Source organism: Triticum aestivum, chromosome 2B, assembly GCF_018294505.1.
Source record: "Triticum aestivum cultivar Chinese Spring chromosome 2B, IWGSC CS RefSeq v2.1, whole genome shotgun sequence".
Classification (NCBI taxonomy): Eukaryota; Viridiplantae; Streptophyta; class Magnoliopsida; order Poales; family Poaceae; genus Triticum; species Triticum aestivum.
In genome coordinates this window covers 30,549,353-30,571,713 of record NC_057798.1, presented here as the reverse complement: position 1 = coordinate 30,571,713, position 22,361 = coordinate 30,549,353, and the positions used below count along the sequence as shown (strand labels likewise).

At 44.5% G+C, this 22,361-nt stretch overlaps 1 protein-coding gene across 1 annotated transcript; it reads left to right on the top strand.

Moving 5' to 3' along the window:
- The first annotated feature begins 17,292 nt into the window (after positions 1-17,292).
- On the top strand, positions 17,293-21,920 carry LOC123043281 (uncharacterized). The gene is made up of 4 exons (XM_044465690.1): positions 17,293-17,443; positions 17,560-17,677; positions 18,134-21,183; positions 21,341-21,920. Exons 2-4 carry the CDS (start codon positions 17,666-17,668, stop codon positions 21,342-21,344), a joined length of 3,066 nt encoding a protein of 1,021 aa, XP_044321625.1. The 5' UTR covers positions 17,293-17,443; positions 17,560-17,665; the 3' UTR covers positions 21,345-21,920.
- The last annotated feature ends 441 nt before the right edge of the window (positions 21,921-22,361 follow it).

The window sequence follows — 22,361 nt, the reverse complement described above, 5'->3', positions numbered from 1 at the left end:
AGTGTGTTTTATCATTATATTCAATTTGGTAATGTTTACGTTATTTAAAAAAATGAAATGCCTTTGTAACATTTCAGTTTTCGTCGGAAACCCTGATACTTCGAAAAAGATTGTCCATTTTGTACAAGAAGTGTATCCAGTTTTTGCCGTAACCCTCTCTACTTTTTTGCACATGCTATTTGTATGAAATTATGATACCATGCCAACTTTCAACCTTTTCTGAGTTCATTTCAAATGCTTTTCAATTTCAGGGTCATTTAGCTGGAAAAAATCAGTAAATGCATGAAAAGAATTTGTTTGGACATAAAATTTCTTCGCGTTTCAAATGCCAAAACACATAAGTAACTACCCTAACTATTACAGACATTCCCTCCTAGGTGTGAAACACAGAAGAAAGTGATGATAGTGAAGCCGATCACATCCCAGATCTTTGGGTGTGAAACTTATTCTTCTCGTGTGTCCCTTTGCGCCGTAGGCATGGAAAATCTTCATCATTTAACTGGATGCTCGGGTAAATATTCACTGTGAATGGAGCAATTTCATCAAACTTTTCATAATCTTCTGACATGTCTGTCTTGTCATCCACTCCCACGATGTTTCTTTTTCCTGAAAGAACTATGTGGCGCTTTGGCTTGTCGTATGATCCATTCGCTTCCTTATCTTTTCTTTTTCTCGGCCTGGTAGACATGTCTTTCACATAAAAAACCTGCACCACATCATTGGCTAGGGCGAATGGTTCGTCTGCATACGCAAGATTGTTGAGATCCACTGTTGTCATTCCGTATTGCGGGTCTTCCGTTACCCCGCCTCGTGTCATATTGACGCATTTGCACCGAAACAAAGGGACCTTCAAATCACCTGATCCATAGTTAAGTTCCCATATGTCCTCTATGTAACCGTAATATGTTTCCTTTCCCGTGTTGGTTGTTGCATCAAAGCGGACACCACTGTTTTGGTTGGTGCTCTTCTTATCTTGGGCGATCGTGTAAAATGTATTCCCATTTATCTGGTACCCTTTGAAAGTCATTATATTCGAAGATGGTAACTGGGACAGCGAGTATAGGTCATTTTGAATATCGCCATCATTCAGGGCACGTTTCTGCAACCAACCGGCGAAAGTCCTCGTTTGTTCGCGTGCAATCCAGTAGTCAGACTTCTCCGGGTGTTTGGACTATAGAAAATTCTTGTGTTCCTCCATATACGGAGCCACCAAGGCAGAATTCTGTAGAACTGTGTAGTGTGCTTCAGTGAGAGAATGCCCGTCCATACATATTATTTGATGCCCTCCTAGCGTGCCTTTTCCTTCCAGTCTGCCCTTATGCTGCGATTCAGGAACACCAATCGGCTTAAGGTCAGGAATAAAGTCAATACAAAACTCAATGACCTCCTCATTTTCATGGCCCTTCGAGATGCTTCCTTCTGGCCTAGTACGGTTATGAACATATTTCTTCAAGATTCCCATGAACCTTTCAAAGGGGAACATATTGTGTAGAAATACATGACCCAAAACGTTAATCTCTTCGCAAAGGTGAACTAGGACGTGTGTCATGATGTTGAAGAAGGATGGTGGGAACACCAACTCGAAACTGACAAGACATTGCACCAAATCATTCTGTAACCTTGGCATGATTTCTGGATCGATTACCTTCTGAGAGATTGCATTAAGGAATGCACATAGCTTCACAATGGCTAATCGAACGTTTTCCGGTAGAAGCCCCCTCAATGCAACCGGAAGGAGTTGCGTCATAATCACGTGGCAGTCATGAGACTTTAGGTTCTTGAAATTTTTCTTTGCCATATTTATTATTCCCTTTATATTCGACGAGAAGCCAGACGGTACCTTCATGCTGAGCAGGAATTCGAAGAAGATTTCCTTCTGTTCTTTGGTAAGAGCGTAGCTGGCCTGACCCTGATGTATGCCGTCTTTTCCGTGCATACGTTGCTGGTCCTCCCGTGCCTCTGGTGTATCTTTTGTCTTCCCATACACGCCCAAAAAGCCAAGCAAGGCCACGCAAAGATTTTTCGTCACGTGCATCACGTCGATTGCGGAGCGGATCTCTAGGTCTTTCCCATATGGCAGTTCCCAAAATATAGATTTCTTCTTCCACGTGGGTGCGCGTCCGTCAGCGTCCTTCGGAACAGGTTGTCCGCCAGGACCCTTTCCAAAGATTACCTTCAAATCCTTGACCATGTCATGTACATCAGCACCAGTATAGTGGCGAGGCTTCGTCCGGTGATCCGCCTCACCTTTGAAATGCTTGCCTTTCTTTCTTACGGGATGCCTGCTCGGAAGAAATCGACGATGTCCCAGGTACACATTCTTCTTACAACTATTCAAATATATACTGTCGGTATCATCCAACCAGTGCGTGCATCCGCGGTATCCCTTGTTTGTCTGTCCTGAAAGGTTACTGAGAGCAGGCCAATCATTGATGGTCACGAACAGCAACGCCTTTAGGTCAAATTCTTCCCCCATGTGCTCATCCCACGCACGTACACCTGTTCCATTCCACAGTTGTAAGAGTTCTTCCACTAATTGCCTTAGGTACACATCAATGTCGTTGTCGGGTTGCTTAGGGCCTTGGATGAGCACTGGCATCATAATGAACTTCCGCTTCATGCACAACCAAGGAGGAAGGTTATACAAACATAGAGTCAGAGGCCACGTGCCATGGTTGCTGCTCTGCTCCCCAAAAGGATTAATGCCATCTGCGCTTAGACCGAACCATACGTTCCTTGGGTCACCTGCAAACTCCTCCCAGTACTTTCTCTCGATTTTTCTCCACTACGAACCGTCAGCGGGTACTCTCAACTTTCCGTCTTTCTTACGGTCTTCTGCGTGCCACCGCATCGCCTTCGCATGCTCTTTGTTTTGGAACAAACGTTTCAACCGTGGTATTATAGGAGCATACCACATCACCCTGGCAGGAATCTTCTTCCTGGGGCGCTCACCCTCGACATCACCAGGGTCATCGCGACTGATCTTATAACGCAATGCACCGCATACCGGGCAAGCATTCAAATCCCCGTACTCACCGTGGTAGAGGATGCAGTCATTAGGGCATGCATGTATCTTTTGCACCTCTAACCCTAGAGGGCAGACAACCTTCTTTGCTTCATACGTACTCTTGGGCAATTCGTTGTCCTTTGGAAGCATATTCTTTATCATTACCAGCAATTTTCCAAATCCCTTGTCAGATACACCATTCTCTGCCTTCCATTGTAGCAATTTAAGTGTGGTGCCCAACTTTTTTTGTCAGCTTCGCAATTCGGGTACAACAATTTCTTGTGATCCTCTAACATGCGCTGCAACTTCGTCCTCTCCAGATCACTTGCGCAGTTTCTCTTTGCATCGACAATGGCCCGACCTAGATCATCAACGGGCTCATCTGATGCCTCTTCTTCAGCTTCTTTCTGCATTGCCGGCTCAACTTCTTCCCCCATTGTTGTATCATCGTATTCAGGGAACCCATGGCCAGGATAGCCGTCGTCGTCCTCTTCTTCTTTATTGTCTTCCATCATAACCCCTATTTCTCCGTGCTTGGTCCAAACATTATAGTGGGGCATGAAACCGGACTCAAATAGGTGGACGTGAATGGTTCTTGACGTAGAGTAACTGTGACCATTCTTACAGCCAGCACATGGACAAGGCATAAAACCATCCGCCCGCTTGTTTGCCTCAGCGGCAAGCAGAAAAGTATGCACGCCATTAATGAACTCGGGAGAGCATCTGTCATCATACATCCATTGTCGGCTCATCTTCATTACACAACACCGAATAGACCAAATTAATACAAGTTCATACATAAAGTTCATATACAACACTTAATTAAATGCAACATACAAATAACTCTCTAGCTAAAGAATTTAAATGCAACAACAAATGCGATGAAGATCGCAACTAAGGTAACAATTGATCCAACAGCATAATGATACCAAGCCACACTATCAATGACATATTTACTAATCTTTCTAATCTTCAACCTCATTTTCTCCATCTTGATCTTGTGATTATCGACGACATCGGCAACATGCAACTCCAATTCCATCTTCTCCCCCTCAATTCTTTTCAATTTTTCTTTCAAATACTCGTTTTCTCTTTCAACTAAATTTAACCTCTCGACAATAGGGTCGGTTGGAATTTCCGGTTCACATACCTCCTAGATAAAAATATCTATGTCAACTTGATGGGCATAATTTTTTATAAACACGAAATGCAACAACTAGTTTTAAAAGAGAATATACCACATCCGAATCATAACAAGGACGAGGGCCGACAGGGACGGATATCAAAACCATGGCACTATGTATAACAAACAACATACGGGTAAGATAATTATACGAGTAACTATATATCCAAACCACACAAACATCAATTTGGTAATGTAAAACATTCATGAACAAGAGCCTCACCACAAGGTGGTGCTGGTGACGGGACGGTGCGGGCGATCGACGGTGGTTACGACGGAGATTTAGAAGGCACTAAGTAAACCACACCTACATATGCAAACTAAGTGTTATTTTTGACCTCAAATTGCATATAAATAAAATACTAGCAAATATATTTCCTCCCAAATTAATCACTATACAAAGCATTGCAAGAGCTAATCTAGCAATGAGAGTTGAAAGGACAAAGTTGCTAACCTTTTGTGATCATTTGAATGGATGGGGGCCTTCAAATCTTGACAAATTTTGGGCAAAATTTGTGAGGAGCTCGAGGAAGAGAGGGGAAGAACAGAGGATGTGAGGGGAAAGGGGAATAACAGAGTGGCTCGGCTGGATGAAGGGTTTATGTAGGTCGACCTTTAGTACCGGTTCGTGCCACGAACCGGTACTAAAGGTGCTGGAGGGGCCCCAGACTGACAACACCCTGCCACCACCCTCTTTAGTACCGGTTCATGGCACGAACCGGTGCTAAAGGTTCGCCATGAACCGGTACTAATGAGAACGGCCGGCTAGCCGTTGGAACTGGCACTATTGGACACATTAGTGCCGGCTCAAAATCAAACTAGCACTAATGTGTCTCATATTAGGTCCCTTTTCTACTAGTGACCATCTGTCTCTCGTGGCCTGGTCTACATCAACACATCGGGCTGCACCTGTCTGCATGAGTTGTTTATTGAGTATGAGCAAGTCACTACTTGGGAAGCCCAATTTTCTTCCAACGAATTGAAGGGAAATTATCATGTATTATTAGCTGCCGTCTGCACTGGATGGCTCAATGGGCAGGCACGCAAGTCGCCGCACTACGGTTTGGTTAACTTCAAACAGTCAGTTGGAAGGAACCATTGGCCGAGTTGCTGACACGGTTCATACGGGATCATTTATAACCCACCGCAGTCACCTCAACCTTCTATGGATTCACACTGCGCTATCAACGCCAATGATTTACACCTTCTGCTATGGTCAAATATGGAGAATCTCAAGCCAACACTTCGAGTCATCTTGAGACTCAGGGGCTACAATGGTATGGCTCGGCAAAGTTAGCCTGTCTCAATGAAATTCAAGAACTCCGGGTCATTGAAGGGAAGATAACCCGGCCCTGGAGGCTACTGCTTTATTGGCAAATATTTAAAGGCCATCAGAAAAATTTCCAGTTCAAAATGAAGATTCCGGTTTAAAATACAGCTCAAGAGACATCTTTCTCCCGCAAAGCTTTGAAGCTCTCAAAACCGGTTCAACATCCGGATCAAGGTAAATTTGTCTCCCATGAACCATTGAAGCTCTCGAATATCCGGTTTAAAATCTGGCTCAAGGGAAGTCAGTCTCACTGAAGCTCTCAAAATATCCGGTTTACAATCCGGTTCAAGGAAATTTATCTACCACAAAACTTTGAAGCTTTCAATATCCGGTTTAAAAATTCTGGTTCAAAAAAGGAATTCATCTCTCGCAAGTTCGAGTTCTCAGAAAAATTAAAGGTTGCCAAAGAGAACTTGCTGCCATGACACGCGGTTCAAACATAGGTATCATGCCTTATTGGCTTATCATATGGTTGATCACAACTGTGACTACCTTATTAATACGGCTATCAAGCCAATGTTATCATAAGAGCACAGCTCTGGTTACCTCGATAATCCGGCTATCAAGCCAATATTATCATAAGGGGACAAAGCGTGTCTGCTGCACACCACAGCTCAAACATGGGTATCCCTTGAGCACAGCTCACAGTATCACTTGGGGGCTATGTTTGAACCATAGTCACACCTCTTGATAGGCATAAGGGCCACCAGGGAAATCATTTGGGGGCTTGGTCGTATCCGAACTATAGCTACACCTCTTGATAGGCATAAGGCCACCAGGGAAATCACTTGGGGGCTATGGGTTCGAACCATAGTTACACCTCTTGATATGCATAAGGGCACCAGGGAAATCACTTGGGGGCTTAGTCGTATCCGAACCATAGCTACAGCTCTTTTTAGGCATAAGGCCAACAGGGAAATCATTTGGGGCTCTGGTCATATCCGAACCATAGCTACACCTCTTGATCGGTACAATGCCACAATTATGACTACTTGGGGCTCTGGTCATATCTAAACCATAGCCTAAACCCTCTTGGTCATACATATACATCATCATATGTTGCACTATCATTACATCATCATAGCATGTATCATATGTGCATGGATAGACCGGTGTTTGTTAACCCGGCTTGGCCTTCAATTATAAGTTGTTAGTACACAACCAATTATAAACCGGTGTTTATTAACCCGGTCTGGTTTCGACTACAAGTCGCCGGTATTATATATGGATAAACCGGTGTTTATTACAACCCGGTACGGTTTTATTATAAACCGGCAAAATATGGGAGGTGTTATCAGTACTCAAGATTTGGGTTATCACCCTTACTACAAAAAGTTGGTAAACCAACGATGTGATTCAATGTCACAGGTATGATATATTTCATATTTGATTATTCTTAAGTGCAGCCTTTGTTATAAACCCGGGTTATATGTTGAGCATTATGACCCGTCCGGCGGTAAACCGCCAGGACACTTTAAACTTGTTGTGTGCAAAAGCAGGTTGAATAAGGCATAATTATAAATCACTGGTGTTTATTAACCCGGCCTGGCTTTTTGACTATAAGTCGCCAGTATATATTTGGATTGCGCCATTGGAATCATGCGCTCGTCAATCATTGGATTATTTTATTCAAATCTTCAAATAGCCAACATGGCTGGATTTTATTATGGTTATCAATAACCAGTATTGTGATCAAGGTTTTCAAAGTCACTTTAGCGCAATGGCTATCATATTATCAATGGATATGATTTATTCTACAATTGAAGGAATAGTCCTGAGTCGCTGCAGGCTTATAACCCGGCACTTGGGGGCTACATTATTCAAGTTAAGATTACATCAAATACACAAGTCTCATGTCGCTGCAAGCATGCACCATGACACTTGGGGGCTAATGCAAAGTCATTTTTTGCTCATCTTATTGAAGACCCGACTCATCACATTATAATGAGCCGGCCCTTGGGGGCTACCAATTGCTCCTGTCAACAATTCAAGTCCCTGATCATTATTGCATAAATGACCCGGCCCTTGGGGGCTACACTGGTTGAAGTTTTTATGAGCATAAGGCAGTTTCAAGTCCCAGGTTGTTGCAGGCATGACAACCCGGCACTTGGGGGCTACATATATGGAGTATTCAGTTTTTTGCTAGTGACTGAGATGAACAACATGGATTTCTTCAAAGTGGCAGTAATTATATGGAAACAAGTCTCAAATCATCACTTTGTTCTGTTCAAGACTTGGGGGCTACAGGTAATCTACTACCACTATAAAAGGAAGAGAGGGGCAGATCCAAACAATCAGGCCCATCCATCATCAAGATCTAATGACCCTTAATCCTTCGGTGTTTAACGCTGCCAACCACACACACATTAAGCCACTGACAATCCATCGATCGCTAACCCTGCCCTGTCGTTCGGAAAAAAATCGCACACCCGCACGATTCCCCCGCACGACCTCTCGCCCACGTAGCCTCCCGCACACTCGCACACCAGTATCGATCGCTAATCCATCGATCCTCCTCACGCGCCGTTTGTCTCACACCCTCCCGTCCGTCGTCGCGCCCTTCACCGCGGGAGCTGCCGCCGGAGCCGCCCGTCGCGCCCTCCGCCGCGGGTCACCGCGGGAGCCGCCGCTGGCGCTGCCCGTCGCGCCCTCCGACGCCCGAGCTGTCACCGGAGCCGCACGTCGCGCCTTCCGCCGCAGGTCGCCGCCGGAGCCGCCGCACCTTAGCCGCGGGAGACCCCTTCCCCGCGGGGGAGCCGCCGCGTGAGCCGCCTGAGCCGTTCAGCTTGGAGTCCTCAACCGCCGCCGCGCACGCATGTGAGAGCAGCGCGACCCTAGAGGTTCCTATTGGGTTGGGTACCGTACTGATGGTTGATGCGTCCGGTGGGTTGGGGATTGGGCTACAGGTGCCGCGACGGAGGGGGAGTACGATGAGGTTCTGGGCAGCTCTCCTCTCTCACGCAGAAGGTGCGGACACACACCGGCAACCCAGGCAACCAGTGGGACCTCATGGACCGCTACCTCCAGGTTTGTCCCCTCCTCATGCTCCGCCTGAATCACGATGGGGAATGTGTTGTCTGATGCGGGTGGATTTGGTTAGATTCTCGAGCTGGAGGAGGCCATCGCGTGGATGATGGTCATCCATGTCACCGGGACCAAAGGGAAGGTGAATCACGAGATAACATGTAATAACTCTCTCCAATTACAATACCAGATGTTGTGACGCTTTCATTTCTACTATACTGTTTGTCAGTAATGGGGCATTCTAATTTTGTTCTGACATCTAAGCAACTATTGTGCAACAATGAAGTTTTACCAAATCAATAGTTTAGTGCTATTTGGCACTGACATGCAATGTAACCAGTTACAGAGTTCCCCAATCTCTTCTTAGACTGATTTGCCACTGTGCAGTTGGTGCCAAGGATTCGGAAAGGTGAACTAATACCAAGAACCATGTCGCCGGATGATTCTGGAAGAGATGGTCCTGATAGTCGAGGTATTCGAGACTTCCATGTTAACTGTGCTTGGTTATTACATAACCTCCACCATATGCAATTGATTATTACATAACCATCACCATGTTGTTAACTATGCTTGGTTCAGACATTCAGATTTCAGTTAAGTATTTTCTCTCTGGAAAGCATGCAAAATAAATATATCAATTTTGTTATCTGGATCTTCAATGGCCGTCCTTTATATCCATGCATTTTCTCTTCCGTTCAGTTGTAATTATTTTACCATTTTCTTCTTGAAACAGATAAACGGTGCATTGGGTGAACTTGTTACTACAGGATTTCCACATTCATTCTATCCCATTACTCATTTGCTTCGTACGTTCCTACCATATGGTCTATATTGATTTATTCTACTCATAATCATAATTCACTCGCCGCTGTCGCCGCCACTTTGAGGCCTTAGCCACCAAGCGGCATCCTTTGTCGTGAGGCTTAATTTAGGACATGCTTCTCTGAATTTCTATGAGATTAATTCAGTATATGTTTCTCTGAATGTTATCCTGCCAATCGGTAGTTGTTTGATGATAAGCTTGTCGATTTCCAGTTACATTATATTTGTCAAGTTTGAAGGTTCTGAAGTATGAACTTTGAACTACTATGTGTGTCCACTCCATAAAGAAGAAATGGTACTCTATTTTATTTTATAAAATAAATGACAATTATATTTCCAAATGTTTACATCATTGCTGTAGGGCTGAACGGCTCTGAACCCCATATTTCAGGGTCACTATGGTTGGTGATAAACGATTTTACGAGCATCAAAGTTTGTCCTACAATATATCTATATGGTATCCAGCTTAGCAAATTTTCATATTTTTGATAAAATGGAATTCCTTTTACTCGCAAAAAAAGGAATTGACCTTTAATTAGTGTTTAGAGAATTCACTAAAAGTTGTTACAGGATTAATAATCGACTTAAATGAGATTTTCCATTTTATGCTCTTCAATTCATATTTCATATATATGGAGCCGCTCGCCGCGGGAGCCGCTGGAGCCGGAGCCGCCCGCCCCGCAACATCGCCACGGGGTTGAGATCGTATGGTGATGTACTGGTGGCCCTGGAGACATACAAGATCGATGAGGTAACATGTCGTTCAAGTTTTACTACGACAATTTGATTGATCTAGGCTATGACTATGTTCAAAGGTCGTGAATCTGGTAATGTCGTATGCATGCATGTGTGTTAACTGTTTTTGTTGGGTATCTTCAGAGATGCTCAGAACATCCATACATATGTATGATGACTATGCCGCAGAGGACGATGAGCATGAGGAGAAGCTGAAGAAGGAAACGTTTGTGTTGTTCTTCTTAGCTACTTGCATGAGCTCTCACCTTTTTGATTCGTAGAATGATGAACTGACCACGATGATCTCACGCTGCTTTGATTTGTAGATTGCCGACTTCCCCACATATTATGGTTCGTAGGTTGCTGAATCACCCTTTTTGTTGCTTGCACCTTAATTCGGTAATCCATCTACTAGCCTTTTGTTGAACAACACAAGTGAAATGTATGCAAGTACACAATTTATTTTAGGTTCGAAAGGCACTTAAGAGTTAAGACACTAGCTATAAACCTACCAACAAGGGGAAAGCCTATGTGTCTGTGTGCAGTGTCCTTCTAATCGGTGGGGGTTATAAAGTGTGGCTGTGGGCACTTAATTAAGCATAATCCTGTTGTGGCAGAGGAGGAACCGGGTTTACCTCCAATGAAGAGAAGCATTGTTAGCTAATTTTGCCTCTTTATCGAGTGGGTTATTATATTGGGAGCTGCCAGTGCTTATTGTGGTGTCATATACCAAAATTTCTTTTTAGTTCATCAATTCAGTCCAATCTTGCAGAACAAAAACAAATAAAGTGCATAGAAATATTGCATTTGATAGAATTTATATGATGTTTCAAGAAACCGCGTGCTGCACTCTATGTTGTCATGTTGAATGGAAGCAACAACGGCACCGAGGAAACATGAGTTTATCGCTCAAAAGAGGTCTCTGAAATTTTAGAGGGTTGTGGTATATGAATCATTGCTGGATGAGGAAAGGAGTGGGGGAGGATCTGCAGGTGTGTATTGTAGAACTTTACTGATGTAGGCGTTGATTTCATTTGCAAAATTCTGTATTGTTCTTTACCCATCTGCTCCTGGAATTGTGTACTAATTATGATTTGTTGAAGTTTCATGCAGCATTGTACGATGGATTTATATGGCTTCCTGACTAGGTAAAAGAGCTATATATTTTAGCATTTCTAATTCAGATAATCTATTTCTTATGGACCTATGAAACCTTAATGTTAATTCACAAAGCTCGGTCTTGCAAGAAAAACAAAACGCAGCATAGCTGTGAGAAGATAATATATATCTTGTTTACTTTGTTGTAATTTGTGTGCTAACTTGGTCAGAGTTTTCCTATTTTGTAGTTTATCAAAAAAAATGTCATGTTGTAGAAGATTTGCAAAATGTTCATCAAATTTTGGTTTATATTTCTGCCTAATATAAGAGCTCTATTTTCCCTGTTCATCCAACACTGCCCTTTTGATTGCAGTTCTTTCCTACACATACAGCTGAAACTTACAATTTGAACCCTTGGCCGATGCAAGAGATTAAGGATTAAACTCATGGCGTCTAAAAAATTAGCTTGGGCTGTAAAAGGATCTAAAAAATGGACTCTGAATGTCCTGTCAAAAGTGACTGACTCTGATAAACATTGATAATGGCATTTTGATCTAAAAAGTGGGCAACCGATTTCCTAATTAACTAACTCTGAACGTCCCATAAAAAATAACTCCAAACGTCCAACTTATATTATGTTTGTGCTTAATACTAGGATGCTGGTGCCTGCATACGAGCTGATGTTCGGGAAGCCATCCATCCATAGACTCTTTGAGGGCTACTTCAATCAAGCCGGGAGGGTGAACGCAAGGGGTCATTTTGAAGATGCTGCAAGATCCTCATGTTAATTTGATCACAATTATAGGAGATGCCCTGTGGGTGTCGTTTCTTCACACATAAAATATATTTTTTGGGCACTGACAACCATGTGCTCACATTCTTACATATTTATTATTTTTACAGGAAAATGTGACACCAACAACTAATGATGAACACATTCGTTCACTTATTTACATTGGCATTTTTTGTCACCGGGACAATTTTATTGCCATGCATGATTTTGTTTATGAGACTGTTCAGGCATTTCCGAGCTTCTGTAAAGATGAGTACTACAAACCCTTGCTTGTTCTCTCGGACTAGGCCTACCGCAAGCTTACCTCGACTGATTTCGGTGGCCCAAAGTGGCACTAGCTCGGAGACGACATCAACAAGCTCCTGGAGACTTGGTTGGTGGTGAGGCGCCTAGGCGATCTTGTGGATGGCTTTGAAATTCAATGGCATAGAAAGTGCAGAGGGAGAGGCGTGAGCAGTGGCGCTGTGCCTCCAGCATCTCTCTCACACATGAGCATTTGTGGCTAACAGATGGCATGCGAGAGGAGAAGCGGGCGTTTGTCTGTTTTGGGAATTACAAGGATGGCACAATATCTAGGGTATTGTTGGATGTTAATTTATTTCTATGAGTTTGATCAAAGTTTGACTTTTTTGAGCTAAAGTTTGACTTTCATAAACCTAATATAACATAGCGATACAAAGAAAGAAACTCAACGGTATTCGTCAAAGAGGCGAGCACCTGGAGCTTTCTTGGTTGGGACTGACCCTCCCCCATGCTATAGTGACAGGAGAGGCGAAAAGGAGGTTCCCCTCGATCCCTCGCTCCGCCGACGGCTGGATCGACGGTTCCCTCCCTCTCTGGCCGCTACTTCAGCGACAGGGGAGTGGGGGGACCTCAGATCTGTGCTTGAAGCGTGTAGATAGTAGGGTAGTTGTCTCCGGCGGCGTTGGCTGTTTTTTATGTATGTCATCTTATACTACCATCAACAACATAAGTATACGTGAGTATGAGACATGCACACAAGGTATATTTGATTGGGAGTGGATGAATCTTTGAAAAGAGCATTAGCGGAGACGTGCGTTGCACGTGCAAGCTTACTAGTATGGATATAAGGGAGAAATATCTTCCGATTTTCAATATGACCCGGCATCACCAATCATTATAACCCGGTGTCTACAACAATCATGAACCGGCATTGGCAACAATCATGAACCGGCATTGGCAAACAATCATGAACCGGCGTTGGAAACAATCATGACCCGAAATTATCAGTTTTTATAACCCTGCGATTTTGGAAATCATAGATCGGCAAGTTCTACATTTTCAAACCGGCTGAATATCAGTTGAATATTTGAAGACCAATATTTTTGTCAGCTCAGAGCATTGAAGGCCAATTCAAATGGATTCTTTATTTACAAAATATCTTCTACAAGAAAATTGATTATGAAGCTGGTCTATTGACTCTGGTTTTTTAGAAGGAAGAAATGACAAGAATTTAAGGATGATCAAGTGCCGGTTTATAAGAATCTTTAACCCGGAGCACAAGCCGCCAAGTTTGTTCTTGTGTTTATGTTGCAGATCAGTTTAACATGGATAAATCCAAATTAAACCGGGGGCTAATGTCGGGGATATACCCCGTGGTGTAACCCGGCCGGAAGTATAACCCGGCCGGACTGGACGACTCACTAAGTGACCTACCCGAGCCTGGAGTCTCATGGGTGACCCGGCGTGTGGGTCAGAGGAACGACAAAACCCGGTGGCCCAGAAGGCCGGTTCATGTTATGGTGGGCCGGTTTATGAGGAAAGCACAAGGAATATTCTCCTACAAAGGAAGCAAGACTAGGACTTCACTTGTAATAGAGTAATCCTAATCCAACTAGGACTAGTCATGTAAACCGCCCCTCCAACATATATAAGGAGGGGCAGGGCTCCCCAAAGAGGGAGGAGGACAAGAAACAATATCTAGGGCTAGACACAAAGGGAGAGCCGGCTTACTGCGGCGACTCTCTCATGATCATAATGAGACCTAGCCACAAACAACATGTAGGGTTATTACCGGATGATGTTTTCCGAGGCCTGAAGCTGTCTAAACCCTTGTCTTGTGTCGCATCTCTCGATTCCGATCAACCCCTCTCAAACTACTACATAGATGCGCTGGCCTTGCGACTAAGTCCTTTTCACGAGGACATCTGCCGTGACGATTCCATGACACATCCCCTCACATGATCGCCCACCGTCGGCCCGATCTAGGGGACAACACGCATCCAGTGATCGACGTTCCCGCCCGTCTGTCCGGTACGTGAGGCATATGCCACGTCAGTGTTGTGCACTGGTTACTCAGACACCACACCACCCTTTTTTACGTATTCCTAGGCCACACGGATGTTGGGGCGGCTGCCGGAACCCCCCTCGTGCGGCTTCCCGGACGAGAGGTCATCCGGTGCCCCGACGGTCTATGGCGTTGACCGGCACCGAGGGGGTAGTGGTAAGTGATATTTTAGTTATTAAAGCACATGAAATATTATACACAAAAGGAGAGAGCCAAAAAACAAACATTAAAAAAAGAAAGTTGACATAGTATTTACCAAGAGCCAAGTATCGATCCTCGGTAATACTTAGCTTTACCGAGCGTTCCTCCCGGTATAGTTTGCTTTGCCGAGTGCTACTCTCGGTAAAGGTCGTAACCTAGGTAAAGGATACTTCTCCTTCCATAGCCGGTAAATGTTTGTTATTCTGTTTGTTGTTATTTTCATCATTTTTACATGCTTGACTAATCACCTTACTATTATTGTTACACTCGACCGAGAGGGGGTGTTCCGGCCGAGCGGCCACGAGGTGGCCTCGGACGGTCTACGGCGCTGACCGACACCGAGAGGGGGTAGGTGTCTGCCACGTCAAGGATGTGCATAGAGTATTCATACACCACACCACCTTTTCGTACAAATGCCTGGGCCACACGCATGTAGGTCTAGTTGCCGGACCCCCCTCGGGCGGCTTCCCGACCGTGTGCCCTTCCGGTGACCCCGGCGGTTTATCGCATTGACTGGCATCGAGTGAATACCCACTTATCCATGTTATGACTCTCGGTAATAGCTGCATCTACCGATAACCCTCTCGGTACAGGTCCTAACCCTTGCTCTAGGGGTCTTCTCTACGTTTGTAGCCGTGCTCGGTAATAATATTTCTCCATGTTGCAAGTATCTCTTTCTATCTGGTCTAATTGATTTACTTGCCTTGGTCACTGTGGCATAAATAATACACCTTACATAAAGGAACGGAGAGAATAGTGCTTAATTAACTAGAAGTTGAGATTTGGAAAAAATCTAACCCAAAACATAAGTCATCAAAAGTCATGGTATTTTGACACTTTAGTCATTAAAAGATATTAAATATTAGACACAAAAATAGAGGCCAAAAATCACACCCAAATAAAAAGGAAAATAGAAGTCATCAAAAGTCTTTACCGAGTGTCGATATTCGGCTCTTGGTAAAGTCTAAAGAAACTGACGGCACCGTCAGGTGCGAACGAGCATGCCACGTTGCTAGTCTTTGCCGTGTGTAGCTCTCGGCGTACGTAGTGTTTGCCGGGTGTAGCCGCTTCGCCGGGAGCCTCTCACGGCAACATGGGCTAGTTTGTCTGAACCCATTGTTGCCGAGTGCAGCTCTCGGCATACGTAAGGTTGCCGAGTGCCCGAGATTTGGCTCTCGGCAAATACTTGCACCCGGCATACAAGCAAATTCCAATAGTGGCCTATCCTATTATGACACCGCCATCCAAACCGGTTGAATATAGCCCATGCTACCATCTCGTACTAGTTGCAACCAGTAACCAAAGGCTTCTGGAGTCCGTAGGAGTGAGTAAGGACCACGTACGGATCCATGTCGTAGCTCAGAAGATGACCTGCAAGAAAGTTAAAATATATTGTCTGTTAAAGATCATATCATTCCTGCAGTTCCATATAGCTAGCCCAAACAAGCGCAAATATTCCAATCCAAGTACGAGACGCAGTAATATGATCTACTCCATCTAGTCACATCTCAAATAATGCTTCAATGCTAACTGGAGGAATAATGTTAAAGGCTATATGAATAGTTCGTCAAAGTAATTTCGCGAGAGGTCAATCTATGAATAGGTATTGTACTCTTTCGTTATGATCACAAAAACAACATCGTGCACTTCCTACCCAACATTGCTTTAGTAAATTAGCTTTGGTGAGGATCACTTGCTTGTGGACAAACCACATGAAACTTTCGATACGCAAGGGAACCTTAATTTTCCAAATATGTATTGATTTTGGGATTGAGCCAGAATTAATTAGATCCATATACATATATTTGACCATAATCACTCCACTTCTGGTTAATTTCCAGTGAAAGGAATCAGGTTGGTCGGATAGTTGAATCTCCATCAACCTCCATACCAAGTGTAGCGAGGAGTTCCAACGCTCCCCAACTAAAGATCTCCTAAAATGTACATTTAAGGGTACCTCCCTAGAACATGGTTATATGATAAAAGTATGTGGTCCAAAATGCAATTTTCGGCTATATGATAATGGCGTACAAGTATATGCACATAGGAATTAGTTAATTAGATTTATGTTTCAGAGGTAGTCTGGGTTGCCAAAGCGTCATTCTCTGTTACTCAAGACGGACGAGATATAGCGTGATGCATAACTTGGTCTACTGATGGGATGACAGGCAACAAAGTAGCAGTCCATTTTTATCTTTAGCTTTACTATTTCCCTGTGTATCTTTAAACACAGCAAGCAAAGAATATAATGATGGATGCGGTGTGTGGGAAGCAAGGAATTCACAGCTTTTATTTAGAGAGACAAAGCACAAAGAAAAAGCGCTCAAAGCAGGATCCGGCTTGCCTGCTCCCTCCCCGTGCTCCCATCCGTGCTCCCACTTCATCCTACGGTTGTCTTTTTTCCTTTTTCCTTTCTAATCTAATCATCTTCCCCCCTGATTTTAAGGGGGTGGGGCCGGGCCTTATTTTGTTCCAATCAAATCATGCCACGTATGCGGGAGCACGGATGGGCACACACGCGGGGAGCAGGCAAGTCTCGTCCCTCAAAGCAGACGCAAGGAATGCCACCACATATGTGTATGCATGCCCCGTTTCCTTGGATTCGGCTTGCCTGCTCCCTTACCATGCTCCCATCCGTGCTCCCACTTCATCCTACAGCTGTCTTTTTTCCTTTTCTTTTTCTATCTAATCATCCCCCCTGATTTTAAGGGGGTGGGGCCGGGCCTTATTTTGTTCCAATCAAAACAAGCCACGTATGCGGGAGCACGGATGGGCACACGCCGAGGGAGCAGGCAAGTCTCGTCCCGTTTCCTGTACTTGCTAGCTAGCGAAGCTACATCCATATTCCTTCTACGCAAGGCACATGTCTCCATGCAACTTCCAGTTTCCTGGTCCACCTCATCGATTTATCTAGGCTTCTGCCAGCGCCGGAATTAATCAAGGTACCAACCCGAATCATTTTGTATACATATCTACAGATTAGTTAATTCCTTCGCCAAATCTGTACAAGTCACCAATTCTTTAACGAGAAATGATGTTAACTTGTTCAAATGTGTAGGAAAGGAAGGAATTTGCTGCCGCACATCGTTTGACATGAAGCTGCTGGCCTTGTTGCTAAGTGCGAACTAGATCCTAGCCAAAATAGTAGATTGGTTTGATTCATCATGCCTCCAGAGGTAATGTAACACTCACCTTTATCTTCAGTGATTAATGCTGCAGAGTTGTGTCCTACTTTCTTAATTTCTTTAGTTAGTGAGCTGTGAGCTCCAATCGGATCTTCAGTAGTGGTATGCCCAACAATTAAAGGCCATCATGGCGAGAACTTTTTCTCCTATTTATTTACACTTGCTTCTGCTAGCATTTGAAGTTTGAAAAATCTATAGCATATTCAGTGTGGTCTTTGGCACTTAATTTTTTACAAGTTGATCAGTGATTATGCAGTTATCACTCACTTGCATGATTTTATATGCACCACTTGATCCTTGCTTTTATTTGTGTTCATAAGTTATGTCTTAATTGATTTATGGTTTTTTTTAGTTATGATGCGCATTGTAGTTTGAAATGAAAGACTTGCAGAAATAAAGCTAAAAATGGCGAGCCTCATTTGGTGTTATTCTTGTTGAACACTGCAGAAGATTAAGATCCAGGCAAAAAACATTGATGCCGCAGCAGGAGAGATAGTTGATGTTTTGGAGGATGCACGCAAAGGAAACGTTATCTACTTCAAGGGCTGGAGAGGATTGGGAGCATCCACAGTTCTCAATCTGGTAGCCCAACGCCTGAAATCATCAACAAGATCGAGCAAGTTTGATAAGGTTATCCATGTGGACTGCTCCGCGTGGAAAAGCATGAGGTCTCTGCAAAAGGCAGTAGCGGAGGAGCTGGAGCTTCCGCAGTCCGTGATGGCCATCTTCGATCAGTATGACAAGGACGACGACTTCAATGGGAAAGATGAAGGCTCCAGAGAGGTGATAGCAGATATCAGGATTGAAATATTCAGAAAACTCTATAACAGTAGATTTCTGGTGGTTTTCCACAACGGAAGCAACAGATACATTGATTTGTATGAGTGTGGTGTCCCAGTAATATCACTTTTGGGTAACAAGGTCTTGTGGACCTGGCACGGGAGGTTTCGGATGATTCTCAGATTAGAAGATGGGGAAAAGGTAAAGATGAAGAGTCAGACAGATGTTCGCTTATCTGCTTCTCCTGAATCTGAAGTTGAAGTGCTAGATATACTGCATGAAGAGGCTTTGGATGTTGCCAAGTGCACTGGGATTGTTCAGCCCGACGATATGAGCCACAAGATAGTCATGGAGTGCCTCATATACAGGGCACTGATTGCTACAGATTTGAAGGCCCATGCACCAAACTATTGGATCTGTGATGGTATTATACAGGGCCAAGACAATGCATCAGCATGGGACATTGGCAATTCTCTTCAGAGAAACATGAGCTTGGATTCACCTGTTATAGGATCTGATGAGGCTGCAGCTTTTTTGCTACATGTATTGAATGATTCACATGTTAACCGCTGGAATTTCACCACTCACAAAGAACTGCGAAATGATAAAACTCATGTGCTGCCTCCACAGGTCACATCGTTCTTCCTTTCTGCAGATGAACCACCAACAAATACAACATCAATATTGCCAGTTGGCATGTTCCAACATTCACAAAGTAGCAAGCTGCGTGTGTTACATCTGTCTCATTGCACCTTCAGTTTTGCATCTCCTCCCTTCGTCCATTGTGCCCAACTAAGATTGCTCCATCTGGACCATTGCACAAATATCACAGATGATGACGAGCATCCAAGCCACAATGAAGACATGTCATGTTTCCAGAAGCTATGGGTGATGGATCTGAGGTATACAGAATGGTACTGGCTACTGTCGGAAATGATGAAGAGGTTGATGGTCGACCTCAGGGAGCTGAATGTGGAAGGAGTCAAGCATGGGAGCATAAGTGATTTGTGTGGCGGTAGACCAAGCCTTGTAGTACTTCGAGTAACAGTAGCTGATCCGGTCCCTATGGAGAACGAAGACACAACTAATCAAGCACATTTCCCCAATATGTCTAGTACAAACAGCCTTACGACATCTAGCTTCATCAACGACGTCCTGCCTCCGTGGCTCGAGTCATTTAGCTTCATCAACATAGCTGCAACTGCTGCCAACATATCTAGCATCTCCTTCCGGGGTTGTTCTCGGTTGAAGAGTATACTTCTCAAAGGAAATTTGGGGAGCCTGCAGGAGCTGGACCTCTCGGGCACGGCAGTGAAAACCCTTGACCTCAGAGAAGTGGAAGCTCCAAACTTCAAGCGTGTCATGCTGCTGGGCTGCGAGAAGCTCCATGCAATATTATGGCCAGCGTACGATGAAATGGTTTGGGATTTGGAGGAGTTGCACATCAGCACTGTCCAATCTGCATCACCTAACCAGAACAATTGGGAAGAGAAGACCAAGGAGGCTAGTGTTGCCGGAGGATCATCATCCATCCTTGGTTTTGGGGAATCGCAACTAGGCACCGGGCGTATTGCATCTTTTGACTTTAATTGGTACATATCTGTTGTGGATCCAAGGCTCATGTGGTCGCTTCTGCCCTTTCAGCAAGAAATTAAGAGAAACTTTGTATACATGGAGATTGATTCATCTCCTGCCAGTGGAGCTGCTGTTGGTGGCGGTGAAGTTACTCAAGGCATCGGGAGCCAGCAACAGTTTGCTCAATACTTATATGCAAGTGATGTCTTTCAAGAAGAACCGCAAGCTATCAGTACTATCGAAGGTGTGATCAGCTGGATGTGGGCTTGTCCACCTACTCCTACTCCACTTCCTCAAGACTGGTACTTCCACATGCAAGGCGAAGAGAAGATGGAAAGAGGATCTTTACAGCAACAATACAACGCCCGAAGGATTGATACTGGTGTTGCTTTAGCCCCTGTTTTCATGTGTGATAATGCACGGATGCTGTATGTGCATGATAGCTATTCCACTACTTGCATTCCATGCCCACAAGGTGCAACGTGGAGGAATCTTATATGGTGCCGAGTTGAGAGGTGCCCCAAGCTTTGCTCTGTCTTTGCTACTCCCCAACTAAGAAGTGGGGAGCACACCTTTTTCTGGCTGTCTACACTCTGGGCATCCCAGCTCCCTATGGCGTGCTACATCTGGAACTGGAGTACAACATACCAACCAAGTGGAAGATCCTTCGAAGACCTAGTATTATTGCACCTGGACTATTGCCCCAGGCTCATACATGTGCTTCCCTTGTCTGAGCATATGGACATCCTGCCTAGCCTGGAGACGCTCGAGATCGTGTGTTGCGGTGATCTGAAGGAAGTCTTCCCTTTGGACCCTAAGCGCCAACAGAAGCGGGAAATTATAAGATTTCCCACGCTAAGGCACATCCACCTGTACCAGCTCTCCACTCTACAGGGCATCTGTGGGAGCAGGATGTCTGCGCCCAATCTTGAGACCATCAAGATTAGGGGCTGCTGGGGCCTTAGCCGCCTGCCGGCCGTCAGCGGCAGCGCCAGGAAGCGGCCTAAGGTGGACTGTGAGAAGGACTTGTGGGACAACCTGAAGTGGGACGGTTTGGAGGCGAAACACGACCCTTCGCTCTATGAAACACGCCACTCGCGATACTACAAGAAAGCCCACCTGCCAAGAGGCACCGTGCTCAGGTAAGATATGTTTGGTCCATGTCTCATTTCATTAGTAACTTACTTAGTGTGCTCGCCAACTTACTTTTACCATTCTATCTGTACTAGTCTAGTTCGGATACTATGTATGTTTAAGGCATCAATCTTATCATCAACGATTTGTTATGCTTCATTGTAGGTAAACAATTCCTTCCATGATTTGAGCGCTACAAGCACGTCGATCCTATGTGCTACGACGCTTAATTAGCTGAAGCTTTCTCTGGAGTGTACACGTTTGTGTGGATTGCTGTCTTACTTGATGCTGCTTGATTGGTCCGTGTGAAATCTGCATCTGCATTGCCATGGTGTGGCGGTGCGTCTTCCAGTTCAATTTGATTTGCTTTGGTTTGGCTTGGCTTGGCTTGATTTGCTTTGGTTTGGTTTGGCTTGATTCGGTTTGTTTGGCACAAGCTTTGAGACAGAGACAAATAAATAAGAGAGGGCATTCAGCTTGGGTGGCATGAGCACCCTGCCTGCTCCTGCTGTTGCTCTCCATTTGTGTGTTGTGGTGTGTGATTTGTCAGCTATGAACTGATGCGACTTTATGTTTTGTTTTGACTGATCATATAAGCTTGTAAAATTTGGACCCGTTTTCTCTTTGACTGGTTGTTGCTGGAAACCGTTCCTTTTTACTAGCTAGAATTAGACTCGCTAGATAATATGTACTAGGCGACAAGCGGTTAACTGATTAATGCAAGGCCCTATTGGCTGTAGCAGATTTGGCTTACACTAGCAAGACTGAAGATGTTAACCCTACATGGCAAGTAAGTAGAAGCAGAATCCGAAAACTCGAAGGAGCACTCGTCCTCGCGTGGTAGCGGTATCGTGAACCGCCCATCATTCTCGGGATATGAAACCCAATCTGATCGTGGCACATGCTTTGCCATTTTAATGTATGCATGTGGCCCACCCAGCACTGTGACAGTTTGTGGAGTTGACGGACGTCTCCATCCTGTACCCGCGGCCCATCAAGCTACCCAACTAACAGCCTGGCCATGTACCATCGTACCACGAGGAGACAGTACTGTTTCTCCTCAAGAGAAAAATCCAAAGCAGTCTGTTGGTGCCACGCTACAATTTGCATGACTTATGTGCTCAAGTCCAGTAGGTCGGGCATAAATACAGTAAAATTACCCATTCTCATTGAAGAGAATAACCAC